General features: G+C 49.6%; 1 protein-coding gene across 1 annotated transcript in view; it reads right to left on the reverse strand.

Moving 5' to 3' along the window:
- The window catches only part of GLG1 (golgi glycoprotein 1), a 210371-nt gene that overhangs the window by 1940 nt on the left and 194869 nt on the right, over positions 1–13562 (reverse strand). Inside the window, exons 22-25 of the mRNA XM_068126022.2 lie at positions 4338–4439; positions 829–936; positions 553–673; positions 5–111 (exon numbers count right to left, since the gene is read on the reverse strand). Coding sequence (XP_067982123.2) covers positions 5–111; positions 553–673; positions 829–936; positions 4338–4439 — 438 coding nt within the window. The remainder of the gene's footprint in view (positions 1–4; positions 112–552; positions 674–828; positions 937–4337; positions 4440–13562) is intronic.

Raw genomic sequence — 13562 nt, forward strand, 5'->3', positions numbered from 1 at the left:
ATACCTTGTAGGCATATTGCCACATCTCCTTCCGTTCTGTCAACATGTTCTTGCACGGTGGTTGCAATCGCACCATCTTGTCCTCCAGCAGTTCGAGCAGGCAGGACATCTCTGCAGAAAGAGTTTTGATCAACCCTGCTAACACCTTACACAAATCAAATAAATAAAACCGCAACAACATTTTGTGTTTGGGGAAAAAAGGGTTACCGTGCATTGTTAACGCATTTCAGTGGAGCTGAGAAATGATAACAACAGTGCTCAGCCCAATAGAAACCACAGTTTCTGGTTAGAGTCATGGAGAAGGAGACCATCTGCCTTTCGCAGTCTTTGCATTAAGTTGGGGCCTGGACGCTCATGAGCGTGTACTCTTGGGCCCAAGGCTTGGCTAGCAGGTGCGTCCTCAGTTTAGCGTCTACCTGAGGGACTTTGATGCAACATCGTGCCTGTGACAGCACCGAGTGACGAGGAACACTCCCCAGCGCTCATGCGCCATATTAACATTTAGAGATAACATAATTAACTAGTGAACAATCCAACCAACACGGCACTCACGGCGTCCTTCTCCAGGAGGAATGCCAGCGCAGTAGTGTTTGAGATCTAGTGCACAGGCTGTGTGCAGCATCGGGTCAACAAAAACGTCGGCCTTGCTCTCGCGCAGAATATTGATGATCTCCTGCGGCCACAGACAGTGTTCCATGGGAATCGTAGCATTGACAAAAACAGCAATCTTAAAAACAAACAAAACCTACGTTCAAAAATATCAAAATACAAAAGCATTTTGGGGAGTTCATATGGAATAGTAGTTTTGGTGTGGAAGGAAGGCAGTACCGTTTTGCACTCTTTTGAAATGATCTTTGGAAGGTTCATCTTGAGGCATTCCTCCACCTGTCCAGTTTGCTCTTGCGCAGCTGCTTCTTCCTGACACAGATGCAGGATCTGAAAGTGAAGACCATCGTACACCGATGACATGCGGGTAAGGAATGAAAGAAGAAGCTGAAGCACAACATACAAAACAAATTGTTTATTGAAGGGCTGGCAGGCTAGCCAAGAGGTACACGCACTCCTCTCTGAGCCATCTAGCCTGGGTTTGAAACCTGACCGAGCTATAAACTCTCATCCTGGTGTTTCACATGCCAGTCGAGGCAACAAGTGTGCCGCCCTTTGGATTGACATTGACCCGGAGGATTAGGCCACCGGCACTAATAAACAGAGTGCATCTCCGGCATTCTGAACAAAATCCATGCCGAAACCACCTTCAGTCGAATGTCAGGCCTGGGCATGCGGTTCGTGAAACACTTGAGCTAATATCTTTCCTTGGCTGACACCAGCACAAAGTCAAATTGATTGGAGCAATGGAACTTGTACCACAAGTTGACGTCAAACAGGGGCGGCGTCAAACAAACAGGGGCGGCGTCAAACAAACAGGGGCGGCGTCAAACAAACAGGGGCGGCGTCAAACAAACAGGGGCGGCGTCAAACAAACAGGGGCGGCGTCAAACAAACAGGGGCGGCGTCAAACAAACAGGGGCGGCGTCAAACAAACAGGGGCGGCGTCAAACAAACAGGGGCGGCGTCAAACAAACAGGGGCAGCGTCAAACAAACAGGGGCGGCGTCAAACAAACAGGGGCGGCGTCAAACAAACAGGGGCGGCGTCAAACAACCAGGGGCGGCGTCAAACAACCAGGGGCGGCGTCAAACAAACAGGGGCGGCGTCAAACAAACAGGGGCGGCGTCAAACAAACAGGGGCGGCGTCAAACAAACAGGGGCGGCGTCAAACAAACAGGGGCGGCGTCAAACAAACAGGGGCGGCGTCAAACAAACAGGGGCGGCATCAAACAAACAGGGGCGGCGTCAAACAAACAGGGGCGGCGTCAAACAAACAGGGGCGGCGTCAAACAAACAGGGGCGGCGTCCAACAAACAGGGGCGGCGTCAAACAAACAGGGGCGGCGTCCAACAAACAGGGGCGGCATAAAAAAACAGGGGCGGCGGCAAAAAACAGGGGCGGCGGCAAAAAACAGGGGCGGCGTCAAAAAACAGGGGCGGCGTCAAAAAACAGGGGCGGCGTCAAAAAACAGGGGCGGCGGCAAACAAACAGGGGCGGCGGCAAACAAACAGGGGCGGCGGCAAACAAACAGGGGCGGCGTCAAACAAACAGGAGCGGCGTCAGACAAACAGGGGCGGCGTCAAACAAACAGGGGTGGCGTCAAACAGGGGCGGCGTCAACAGGGGCGCGACGTCAATAAGTGATGTAATAAATAAGACTGCTTCAATGGTGTGAAACTTCTGGACGTCAGTAATATACGTCAGTATATATAATATATACAGTAATATACAAGTAATAATATATACAGTAATATACAAGTAATAATATATATAATAATATATACAGTAATAATTCCCTGCGCATCGTAAGAGCGTGACCAAGGGTTGGCGTCAGGAAGGGCATCCGGCCATAAAAACATTGCCTCAAACAGGGAACCATGATTGTCATGGGGCCCGCAAGGTTAACCCCCGCTCCAGCGGGGAAAATGGCCTTAAAACGATCATTCATTCATTCATTCATAAACATCATACATAGATGAGCAGAAAGAGCAAAACAAATTACAAAAGTTGAGCCCATTTTTGTCACATTGCGAGATATAGTTCATTCACAGATTTTTTTTTTTTACGTGAATAGCATTAAATCATCAAATTGGCAACACTGGTAAATTCAAAATCACTATTTTCCCATTCAAATTGGCAATTTTATGGCTTTATAATGAAATTTACTAGCAACGGCACCTGCTCTATGGGCGGGGCTTCAATTGGGAGGCCCAAGTGAAAAGGCAAAATATCAGAAATTTAAGGCTTTTTTTGTTTTCATGATTCATATAAACATCCGTTGAATCATATCACATGCAAATCATCAAAATCTAAACTGTACATGGTGCCCATTTTGAAAAAAGATTGAATTCTGCAAAACGGAAGTGGCCGCTACACGTCTTTCTCAGTCGCTTTGCACACGCTGCCATGTTACTTCGGAGCCGCACGTTTATGTAGGAAGAGTTCGTCAGGAGTCGATCTACTCTCTCCTGGTACATAGAATAAACTATTTGTAGAATTTCAACAAAAGCCACATCACTGTTCATATCGGTAAATATTATTCCATCGTGTTTGGGAAAACTGGAAAATTGGAAAACTTGGAAAAACAATATAGCCTATTTTACTCCCAGGGGTCCCAGGAATACCCACCCAAAATATCGTTGCGATCGGTTGAGCCGTTTTTGTGTTACCTTCGAACGGACGGACAGACATTTGGTGAATTAAAGTAAGATGTTTATATTTTCATTTCGAATAAATTACATCCCTTTGTAAATACTTTAATAGTGCAAGAAAAATATAATATTGCCAATTTGACTAATTAATAGATTATATAATTAATGTGCACTAAAAAAATAGGGAACAATGCATTTTCTTCCTTGGTAACTATTGACAAATCAATGTATAAAGTTTATTTCCAATGCCAATGAGGAGACTACGAAAATGTATATCCAAGACGATAATAAGTCATCGCCCCACTGTGTACAATACATAGCATGACATTTCAAAATGTTTTGGATGAGTTATGCCAAAACTTGGTTGATGATTTGGTTATGTGACAAGAACAAGCCGATTGGGTTTTGGTTCAGGTCCGAATCCAGATCCGGCCTATCAGTGGGATACAAAACGTAACCTGTTCAGCCTGGTGGAAGTATGCACTCTGCAGAGTGCTGTTCTAATTAAAACTCAGGTCGAGTCCATAGTCACATGGAAAGGAGACAGTTGTGTCGCAACAAATCATACCTCTATTTTGACAGACCGCCACGGGCCGAGCACGACGAGCGTGTTTGCACCATTTCCGACGCCATTTTTTTTTTTTTGGTATACAACATCGAGGCTCATGTAAGAGCCAACGTTAATCACAAAAAAAAAACGGGCACATAAAACATATAATAAAGGGAGCGGGAAACAAGATGGGGAGAGAGAGGGAAGCACACAAGTACAACAGTAGAGGACAGGAACATCGGGAGATCGGGAGATCTGTGGGAGGGAAAGGGGGGGAGGAGGCATGGGAAGGGCGGTGGGGGGGATTGGGAAGGTATAAAACACATGGACATTGCTAGGACTTCCAGGAAAATGAAAAATAGTTGTCTAGCTTAGGCGAGTGGAATTTTAAAGGCCTTATGTAAACACCAGTAACAAATGTGGTTTCACATCATTCAACACGCTGCAGAAGTGCCCATTGTACACATGATACCGGGTTAAACCAACAACCCGGTCCCATGATCCTCCTGGAGACCCTCCACGAACGCACCTCCTTGTTGCAAAACTGTTGCAGTTGGGGATCGAGCCGGTAATCGATGGCTGCATCTTTGATGGCAATGCGCATCTGATCCTCGCATCCGGATGACAAACGCTGGGGATTAAACGTTCAGGTGTGGGGAGGGTGTGGAGGAGGCCAAATAGTAAAAAGCGTCATTCAGGGTGAAATATCAATGTTACCAAGATTTATATTACATCGGAAAACAACTCATTCCCATCACAACATAGCCACTTGTTGAACCGGAAATCATCGGAGCCACAGTAGAAGGAATATGTCCACCATTGGTATAACAACATTTCTCGTTCAGTGAATCACACAATCGTGTGATATATGGATAGGTATCCGGTCAGTTGTAGCACAGGCCAATTTGGCTGACGAATTTGACCAGTTTCCATCTCATATGTAGTTATTTTTCACCAAAAAGAAAGCGTGCATACTTTATGGGGATGGAATTAGACATTTTACACGGTACAAAGCTCATGGAAGATGTCATACAAACCACGCACACACATGCAGACAGAAGTTGCACAATACCGTATGAGATTACAGACAAACACAGCTGGTGATCCTTGGGGGAAGTGATGCAACTTCCTGGAACACAGTTGCAAGTGCCGGTGACATCATGCATAGTCGCTTTCCACTCCGCAATCAGAAAAGGAATTTTGCTCAACATTTCCCTCTCGCATCAAAGCAGGCCAACACACAGTCGACCCTGCAAGGGGGTTTTAGTGTGCACTTTTAAGGAAATCATTAAACTAGGCCCAAATCACCTTTCATATGTTCTCTTCAACATCTGATATAGGGCACAAACTTTTAAACTCAGTAACACCCTCTAATTACCATCAATCCAATATGGCCGCCACCGCACAGGGGCGTAACTGGAACGGTGTATATCTCAGCAACTACAGCTTCAAATTTGACATATTTGGTATGTAGATTGATCGTTTAAGATGAGAAATCGAATTAAATTAGTTTAATGACCTTACAAGGTCATAAGAAAAGGTCAAGATCATGGAGATTGTTGGATATGTTTGGGCCTAAAATTGTTATCAAGTACATATCTCTCTAGCTGAAGCTCCAACTAAACTACACCTATTTTACATGTACCTACATAGTCTAATGGTCTAAATAAGTACATAATAAGTATCTACATAGTGACACCTAAAGTATTGTTGTGCGAATACCCTCCGGTTAATACCAGGGCTCGCGGATGGCTCAAACGGCTTTAATGGAGGTGACGATCAAACACGGGTTCGGCTATAAAGGCACGGGAGAAAGAATGAAGGAGAAGAGACAGCAAGCGCTTACCTATAGCGAACCGACTGCAGCTCCGATCCTGCAGGGGATTAACTCAAACGAACACGAGATTTTGAATGGAAAGGGAAAATAATGCAAGGGTTTATTTTACAAGAGATAGCGGGACAGGAAAATACGCGCCGGTAATAAAATGTCCTAAATCGGGATCCCGCACACCTCACCTCGGAAACAAGACAAAGGAAAATGAATTACAAAAACAACTGTCTGTCGTGTAATGGTTCGTGGGTGCGAGCTTATCTGTCTGCAGTCTTGTCCACCGTCCAACGTGGCTCCAAGCTCCGGCACTAAGAAACCCTCCCTCCGCTTCGCCCACGCGCCCCGCCAGGCCCGAGCGACCCGCCGCACTCCAGGCGCCTCGTCGACCGCCCACGAGGTCCGTTCGCTCACAGCACTAAAAGCACCGAGCACCGCTCCAAGCACCACGAAGATGGCGAACCAACGACCACCAGGACCTCTCAAGACGAAGAGCCAAGAGCCAAGGACGAACAACGAAGCACGAAGGACCATCACGACCCGATACCAAGAGTGAAGAGCCCAGCACGAAGAAGAGAGCGAAGCACGTCAGCGAGCCCTTTTCTAACTTGGCATGTGACATCAGTTCTGGCGCGTTACCAACCAGAGCCTCGTAGCTTCCCGCCATCTGCCGAACCTCCTCGCGCCTTCCGCGCTGATTGGTTCACAGCTCACGCCTTCCGCGCCAACCATTCACACGTTCCCTGTGGCGTGGTTATAGCTCATCTCACGAGATGTTGCTAGGCCAGCTGGTGGTACGGCTGGCGGCGGCCATCCGGCGGTGCCCCGATCTGGCTTCCTGCCGGTCTTCTTCCAAGGTCATTGTAAGGAAAGGGGGATTATTTAATGTTTGCTAAGGGCCTATCTAAGTGTTTACATGAGTATGCATTGCCATAAGGGACAAAGGTTTGGCGACAGGGGAAAACGACGAACAAAGGAATCTTATTCATAATCCCTGCACTATTTAGCACGCCCTGCTCCCTCGTAGCGGGGACACCAATACAGCTTATCCCGACAAACCGGACTAACATAGAACTTATTACAGGGTAGATTCCCTATCGCGACAGTCAAAACATGTTACCTATACAGATCTACCTGGCTCTAGATATTCCTTTACCCCCCCCCCCCCAACCCCCCCCCCCCCCGCCGACATAACAGTATATACATAGTTTAAATAGGTACATAGCAAATCACGTATGATCTCGAATGTCCGTTGCTGAGATTTGTGCGTTCAATTTGTTTCGTGACTTCAAGCTCTACAGGGACGATGGCCAAGGTGGCCCAGTGGTGCTTCATTCTATACCATTACACCGCCCTGGTAGAGGGCTTCCATCCACATCAGCTAAACCCCTTACACAAGCATCCCAACATCCATCAATAATTCAGTGATGGGTTCTTCACCATCTCCATGACCCGGAATCCATTCTCCATGATTGGCTTTGACCACAACAACGAGCACGAAACCAGGGCACTGAAAGTCAATGGTGGAGTAGTGTACTTCAATGCGGAATGTGCTTTCATGAAGTGGATTGCGGCCAGCGCAGAGGTAGTGTGTGTCATGGGTGAATTTGAAGCTGGCATGATTTCAACCAACTTCAAGAATGCACCTGCTGGCAAGCATCATGACCAGTTGGGTTTCTGAGGGGTCCGTTTATGGGGACTCGTTTTCGGTGTGGGAGAAAAGAAGACATGCAGCGGTATTGTCGGGACCCACCTATGCACCAATCTCCCAACAGGTTTCCCAGCCCAGAGAGGTGAGGGCCTCCCGAAGGACCACAGGGTCCAGGGAAAGGGCCACCGTTTAGGGTTGGTCCGGCTGCTGTAGGCTGTCAGGGGCAGCATTGTGAAGGCGGTTTTGACTGTAGGGCTCATCGGGGGAGCTGGAGGCTATGTTGTGCTCGCCGAGGCAGTGGAACCTAAAAGAAGGCCGTCTTCACTACTCACCCCACAACCCTGGGCGCCTTTGACACGCGGGATTTCGTTGTCTGTCGCCATCTTGTGCGCTCAGGCGCGGGAGGTTCTGAACCTCGCCATCGCAACACTCTCTAAAAAGGACCCATTTTGGGCAACAGATAAGTGCCGGCCAGCTAAAGGATTTTACTTTTGCTTCATTTTCCCCTGTGTCTGAGGTTGAGTTAGTGCGTGGAGGATCCTCAAAGTAGGGACTTTTCGTTTTACCTCAACATTTATTTTAGTCTGCGTTGTATTTCCTATATTTTGTTATTAAATAATTTGTGTTGCATTTTATTTGTCGAATATTTATTCGTCTGTGGTTTTGGAATAAACCTTTGTGTTTCATTTAGTTAAACATGTCGTATCTCTCCCAACCTGCGCGCGCATAAATAACCGCCATAATTGGGAGGTCGCCTCAGGAGTTAAAGCTGGTTCGACTATCCGTCCCCGGGTGATCTTAATCGCCAGGGACGCGACAACATTATATAATGACCTTGACCTCGTAAGGTTATGAAACCCATTCCATTTGATTTCTCTTTTTTTTTTTTAATATACAGGATCAGGGCTCGTGAAAGAGCGAACATTTATCACACAAAAAATCAAACAGACACAGAAAACATATAATAAGGGGAGTGGTAGACAAGATGGGGAGAGAAGGAGAAGCACACAATCACAACATTTGAGAGCAGGGACATCGGGAGATCTGTGGGAGGGAGAGGGCTTGGGGGGAGGAGGCGTGGGAAGGGGGGGGGGGGTGGTGGGAGACAAGGACACTGCAAGGACTTCCAGGAAAGAAGTTGATTTTTCCAAAAAAAAAGTGGATCTGGGGTGAAATTAGCGGGGGTAGAAAAGGTCAAAGGTCGGCATCCCACAACTTTGGGAAGATAAGAGATGGTGGTGAACAGTTGTTTTAAAGACCTGGAGGGAGGAGTGGGATTGAAGAGAGTGAGGGAGTTTGTTCCAGAGGTGGGAAAAAGAGGAATGAAGGAGGGAAAGTGACCAGAGAGTCTTGATTTTGGCAGTTTAACCATAAGAGGGTTGCAGGCAGATCTTGTGCGACCTGTATGAATATTTGGGGGACAGAGCACAGAGAGAGCTGGGAGAGCAAGGCCGGAGAAGAGTCGGTAGAAGACAGAAAGACCACCAACCTGCCTGCGGTGAGTAAGTGAAAGGCCCTCGGAGTTAGCTTCATCGCGGGAGATTCCAATGATTCTGAAAGCTTTGGTTTCAACAACGTGAAGCCAAGCTAGGTGTGAGGCAGGAGCACCGGCCCAGAGGGGAGAACAGTATTCCATTGAGCTGCGGATGAAAGCCTTGTATGTGGTGAGGAGCTCAGGTGTGCAAAGGAAGGACTTCGCACGACGTTGGATGCCCAGTCGGCAACTCGCTTTGGAGGCCAGCTTGGAAATGTGGTTTTCCCAAGAAAGATCATGGCAGATAGTGAGACCCAAAACCTTGAGTGACAGAACTTCTTGGAGAGGATTGTTCAGAAAGTGGATGGGAGGGTTGTCCAGTCGGTCTTTTATGAGAGACATCGTAAGAGTGTGAGATTTGTCAGGATTGAAAGACATGTTCCACTTGTTGGACCAGTCTGTGATTTTGTCCAGGTCTGCAGAGAGTGAGGAGGCTGCAAACTGCCGATCTGAGGGATGAGGAATGGAGCGGCAGAGAGTGGAGTGATCAGCAAAGAGATAGAGAGGATTTTCAAGAGAGTCAGAGAGATCATTGATGAAGACCAGAAAAAGCACAGGGTACAGAACACTGCCTTGGGGAACTCCAGCCTGAACAGGAAGGGGAGATGAGAGAAACCCATTCAGGGCCATTCAGGGATGAGAGAAACCCCATGTCACTACTTTGCATGGAACCCTATCAAATGCGTTCTCCAGATCAACAAACCCCAAGAAACAACTTCTTCCTCTTCTCCATGTACTTCTCCTGCAACTGCCTTACAATAAAAAGCGCGTCTGTCGTTCCTCTTCCTGGCATAAATCCAAACTGCATTTCGTCGATCTTCACTTTCTTCCTTCTCCTCCTCTCCAACACCCTTTCCAATACCTTCATTCCATGCTCCAATAACTTTATCGCTCGATCAATAATAATTAATTAACCAAATAAGTACTTAAATCAATAATAATTAAGTAGCTAATGAATTAATTGATTAATCAAAAAACAAAAAAGAAGACAGTTTTTGCCAAAGCACATGCTCACTATTGTGCCAAAATTTCAGCTTCCTCGATCAAAGGATGGCTGAGATATCACCCGGACAAACAAGAAAGAAACCGGAGGGAAAACTGAGTACTCCCTTTCAGCGTGCGTCATTGCCGGGCCCCCCGCCCCGCAATGACGTCAAGCAGCACCTGGAGATGGCATAGGAAAGGAGCGGTGTACAACAAGAACCGTACTTACACGGCTTGCTGACAAAGAGATTAGTCCAAATTAACCGGAATTCTGGGATCAATAAGACCTGCACATCATTATAAGAGGTCCTGGTGGTTTTACCTGATCTCGCTAAAAACCTATTTATTATTCCACCCCATCCCACAACTTTGGGATTTTCACCTGGGTGAATTACAGGCCGAATTTGGCACACCTTTGTCATGCGTTTCTTTTCCAAACTCTTGCTTTTTAACTTGTAATGAACAGTTTTTGTTGGGATCAAACTTTTACCCCACTGCACGTTGTCGGGGTGCGTGTTTGGAGTGGGTTGTCGGGGTGCGTGTTTGGAGTGGGTTGTCGGGGTGCGTGTTTGGAGTGGGTTGGCGGGGTTTGTGTTTGGAGTGGGTTGTCGGGGTGCGTGTTTGGAGTGCGTTGTCGGGGTGCGTGTTTGGAGTGGGTTGTCGGGGTGCGTGTTTGGAGTGGGTTGTCGGGGTGCGTGTTTGGAGTGGGTTGTCGGGGTGCGTGTTTGGAGTGGGTTGTCGGGGTGCGTGTTTGGAGTGGGTTGTCGGGGTGCGTGTTTGGAGTGGGTTGTCGGGTGCGTGTTTGGAGTGGGTTGTCGGGGTGCGTGTTTGGAGTGGGTTGTCGGGGTGCGTGTTTGGAGTGGGTTGTCGGGGTGCGTGTTTGGAGTGGGTTGTCGGGGTGCGTGTTTGGAGTGGGTTGTCGGGGTGCGTGTTTGGAGTGGGTTGTCGGGGTGCGTGTTTGGAGTGGGTTGTCGGGGTGCGTGTTTGGAGTGGGTTGTCGGGGTGCGTGTTTGGAGTGGGTTGTCGGGGTGCGTGTTTGGAGTGGGTTGTCGGGGTGCGTGTTTGGAGTGGGTTGTCGGGGTGCGTGTTTGGAGTGGGTTGTCGGGGTGCGTGTTTGGAGTGGGTTGTCGGGGTGCGTGTTTGGAGTGGGTTGTCGGGGTGCGTGTTTGGAGTGGGTTGTCGGGGTGCGTGTTTGGAGTGGGTTGTCGGGGTGCGTGTTTGGAGTGGGTTGTTGGGGTGCATTTTTGGAGTGGGTTGTCGGGGTGCGTGTTTGGAGTGGGTTGTCGAGGTGCGTGTTTGGAGTGGGATATCGGGGTGCGTGTTTGGAGTGGGTTGTCGGGGTGCGTGTTTGGAGTGGGTTGTCGTGGTGCGTGTTTGGAGTGGGTTGTCGGGGTGCGTGTTTGGAGTGGGTTGGCGGGGTGCATGTTTGGAGTGGGTTGTCGGGGTGCGTGTTTGGAGTGGGTTGTCGGGGTGCGTGTTTGGAGTGGGTTGTCGGGGTGCGTGTTTGGAGTGGGTTGTCGGGGTGCATGTTTGGAGTGGGTTGTCGGGGTGCGTGTTTGGAGTGGGTTGTCGGGGTGCGTGTTTGGAGTGGGTTGTCGGGGTGCGTGTTTGGAGTGGGTTGTCGGGGTGCGTGTTTGGAGTGGGTTGTCGGGGTGCATATTTGGAGTGGGTTGTCGGGGTGCGTGTTTGGAGTGGGTTGGCGGGGTGCATGTTTGGAGTGGGTTGTCGGGGTGCGTGTTTGGAGTGGGTTGTCGGGGTGCATGCTTGGAGTGGGTTGTCGGGGTGCATATTTGGAGTGGGTTGTCGGGGTGCGTGTTTGGAGTGGGTTGTCGGGGTGCATATTTGGAGTGGGTTGTCGGGGTGCGTGTTTGGAGTGGGTTGTCGGGGTGCATATTTGGAGTGGGTTGTCGGGGTGCGTGTTTGGAGTGGGTTGTCGGGGTGCGTGTTTGGAGTGGGTTGTCGGGGTGCGTGTTTGGAGTGGGTTGTCGGGGTGCGTGTTTGGAGTGGGTTGTCGGGGTGCGTGTTTGGAGTGGGTTGTCGGGGCGCGTGTTTGGAGTAGATTGGCGGGGTTTGTGTTTGGAGCGGGTTGTCGGGGTGCATGTTTGGAGTGGGTTGCCGGGGTGCGTGTTTGTTGTGGGTTGTCGGGGTGCGTGTTTGGAGTGGGTTGTCGGGGTGCGTGTTACATTCAAAAAGCAAACCAGTGGGGAGATCTCAAAATGGAAACAAGAAATAAATATTGCTTGGGAATATTAACCATCCCACATAATAAGGTGGAGGAATTGATTAATTTTACAGTTAAAATAAAATAAACTAGAACTGCCACTTTAAAACTGCCGTCAGTGATGACAGGTTTACTCGCACCACTTTTGATACAACCCCACTTTTGATACAACCCCACTTTCATTGGACATGCTTTGACACAACCCCCTTGGATACAACCCCGATACACACACACACACACACACACACACACACACACACACACACACACACACACACACACTCATCCCCCTCCCCCCTCCACACATACACACACACACACCCCTCCCCCCCCCCCCCACACACACACACACACATCCAACCCTCCCTCCTACACACACACACACACACACACACACACACACACACACACACACACACACACACACACACACACACACCCAACCCTCCCTCCTCCACACACACACCCACACACACACACACACACATCCCCTCACCCCCAACACACACACATACAAACACACGCACACATCCCCCCCACCCCCAACACACACACACACGCACACCCCTCCACACACACACACACACACACACACACACATACATCCCCCTCCCCCCACACGCACACCCCTCCACACATACAAACACCCCCACACCACTCCCCTCCACACATACACACACACACACACACACATCTACCCCCCCCCCACCCTCCATATGCACCCCCCCCCCACACACACACATAAATCCACCCCCCCCCCCCACCCACACACAGACATACACACACACACACACACACACACACACACACACACACACACACACATTCCCCCTCCCCCCACACGCACACCCCTCCACACACCCCTCCACACACACACACACACACCCCTCCACACACACACACACATACCCCCAACCCTCCCTCCTCCACACGCACACTCCAACCCCCTCCAACCTCTCCACACACACACATATCCATCCACCCCCCCACACCCCCACACCCATCCACACACACACACACAAACACATCCCCCCACCCCCCACACACACACATACAAACACATGCACACATCCCCCACCCCCCACCACACACACACACACACATCCCCCCTCCCCCCCCCCCCCCCCACATACACACACACACACACACACACACCCACACACCCACCCCTCCACCCATACACACACACCCCTCCACACATACACACGCACACCCCAACCCCCCCCCCCCCCCCACCCCCCGCCCCCCACATACACACACATGCACATCCCCACATGCATACACACACAAACACACACTTACACACATCCCCAGACCCCCCCCCCCCCCACCACACACACACACACACATCCCCCACCCCCACCCCTGACACACACACACACACACACACACACACACACACACACACACACACACACACACACACACACACACACACACACACACACACACACACACACACACACACCCACACCCCTCCCCCCACACACATATCCACACAAACACACATCCCCTTCCCCCCCGCCCCCCAAGACA

This window comes from Myxine glutinosa, chromosome 10 (assembly GCF_964187855.1).
Source record: "Myxine glutinosa chromosome 10, kmMyxGlut1.1, whole genome shotgun sequence".
Taxonomy (NCBI): Eukaryota; Metazoa; Chordata; class Myxini; order Myxiniformes; family Myxinidae; genus Myxine; species Myxine glutinosa.